This window comes from Silene latifolia, chromosome X, assembly GCF_048544455.1.
Source record: "Silene latifolia isolate original U9 population chromosome X, ASM4854445v1, whole genome shotgun sequence".
Classification (NCBI taxonomy): domain Eukaryota; kingdom Viridiplantae; phylum Streptophyta; class Magnoliopsida; order Caryophyllales; family Caryophyllaceae; genus Silene; species Silene latifolia.
The window spans coordinates 45076768-45079082 of record NC_133537.1 but is presented as its reverse complement, the minus strand read 5'-3'; the positions used below and the strand labels follow the sequence as shown (position 1 = coordinate 45079082).

Below are 2315 nucleotides of genomic sequence, written 5' to 3'. Positions count from 1 at the left end.
TTCTATCTTCTCTCAATATTTATTTTTTTTTTCTACCTACCCATGAATTGGTTATACGTAGCAGCAATATACTCCTTTTCAATTTTTTCCATCTTTCATGCTTTAGATTTATAATGTACTGTATACCCAATAAATCAGACGACATAATTAAAACTGGTGAATATTAATAGTTGCGATATTGAATCTAAAATCCATTACAACTCATAAAAATGCTCTTGTAAATAACGACAATAGATTAAAAAAAAAAGTTATTGTTTTATACTTAAAATGGGATTCAATCCGTCCAGGGCATCTTTTTTCCGCTTCTTGGCAACCGTTGTAAAGGCAGTATTTACATCGGCATTTTCTTTATCGGGACAAGTTGTAATATTATGGCCTGACTTTTTGCAAAGTTTGCAGCTTCTAACTTGTTTCTTTGCAACTTCCTTGCCACCTATTTCTCGTCTATGTTTAGGCCGACCTTTGGTTTTTGAAATAGGAGGAATACCAATAAAATCATCTCCAAGATTAACAGTGTCGTAACTCACTTCTTCATTATTTCCCGTCATTTGGCTGGGAGATGATGGTTGAACAACTCCGGATTGAAAATCATCACGACACCAACGCAATGGTAAGTAACTCCTTGGAATTTCAAAAGAGTCTTTATGTATAAATACAGATGAAACATGACGACAAAGAATACCCCAAAACTCAAAAAGCTTGCACGTACAACTTATATCGTCACCACTCCATATAACGCTGTGTTTTTGTGCACGTGACTCCTTATAATGTTGCACCATGAAAACCATATTGTCTGTTTCACATACCTTGTATTGAGTAGCCAGTTCAAATTCTTCTTGAAACTTTTTGAAAGAAAATGCAGTGAACACTTTGTATACTTGATCTTCTAAGGGGGACAAAGTACGTAAAGTAGATCCTCTGTATGTATCTAACATGGTATGTTGTAGTTGAGTTTGCCCGACATCTTCAACTGCCAGATCAATCTGCACATTTCACAAAATTTTCTCTAAACAGATAAGACTATGCATTTAATTTATACGCAAACATGTGTAAAGTTATACAACTAAAAAAATAAAAAAAATAAAAGACTATGCATCTAAACAAGTGAGATGCATTTGTACGTAAATTATGCATTGTACAACTAAGAAAGTAAAAAAGATGAAATGGATTACATTGAAAAGCTCTTTAAAAATCAATACTAGTAATTAAGCGTTTGAATTATAATGAATGTTAAAGAGTAACCTGCTTGATAAGTTGTGTCAAACATGAACGTGAAGAAGTAAAGCGTTTCACAAAACTATTGATACTCTCACATCTTCCAGTCGTCGTCATGCCACCAAAAAAATAGCCACGAAGATATGCTGGTACCCAACTTCGCTTGATTGCATACAACCCACGTACATGCTTGTTATCTTGTAAATTAAATTTTGATACCATAAGAAGCCACTCCCGCTCAAAATCACAAATATTGTCCAGCCTATAAATTCTGTAAAATTCAGCACACCAGCAAGAATATTGATTTCTAAGAAGTGCGGTAAACCAACCAGAAAATTTTGATGTGATATGCCATATACAATAGGCATGTTTTGTTAAAGGCATTTCGCTTGAAATAGCATCTGACATCCATCTATCTTGATCTGTTATGATGGTTACTGGCGGCTTCTTCATAAGTGTGACAAAAGTCTAAAACCAAAGAGAATTGAAAGTTAGGGTTCTCAATTCTGTAAGTGGTATCAAACCCAGTACAATCTCCGTACTTTTGATACATATCAAAGCAATGGGCTGGTGACCAAAATATATTCTGAAGCCTATTTTGAGCATCAATGGTAAAATCAAATTGAAAGTTAGGGTTCTCAATTTTTGCACTCTTACAATGCTCAAGAAGATCCATGGCATCATTTTCCAAATTCTCTCGCCGAATCTTCTGAAAAAAATTGTGAATATCTTTCTTAAAAAATGGAAGATCCCCATGTTTCACATTTTTTTGAAGCTCCATTACACGCATTATTTGTTTGACGGAAAGTCCGGCATCTTTGTATAGCAAAAGTTGTGCTTCGTCTTCTTTTGATATGGTGCGATAGGAAGGAAGGAATCGCACTTGCATAGGTAACAATAATTCATGGTTATGTTGCGAAACATATTGAGTAACATGCCATTCTTCGGGAAAAATATCACACAATTTTTTCAAGGTTATCCTCATAACAACTTTACAACCACACCTAGAAGATGGTCTATTACGTTGCTCCTTAGAAGCTTCAACAATTTTCGCATCCGGAAAGCCTTCTCGATGGCAAAAGAAATCTCGCCTATTCATT

General features: G+C 34.8%; 1 protein-coding gene across 1 annotated transcript; it reads right to left on the bottom strand.

The window, feature by feature from the left end:
- Window positions 1-226: 226 nt before the first annotated feature.
- Window positions 227-1679, bottom strand: LOC141621375 (protein FAR1-RELATED SEQUENCE 11-like). The gene is made up of 2 exons (XM_074437932.1): window positions 1243-1679; window positions 227-983 (listed from the first exon to the last, which is right to left on the bottom strand). Exons 1-2 carry the CDS (start codon window positions 1666-1668, stop codon window positions 249-251), a joined length of 1161 nt encoding a protein of 386 aa, XP_074294033.1. The 5' UTR covers window positions 1669-1679; the 3' UTR covers window positions 227-248.
- Window positions 1680-2315: the final 636 nt, after the last annotated feature.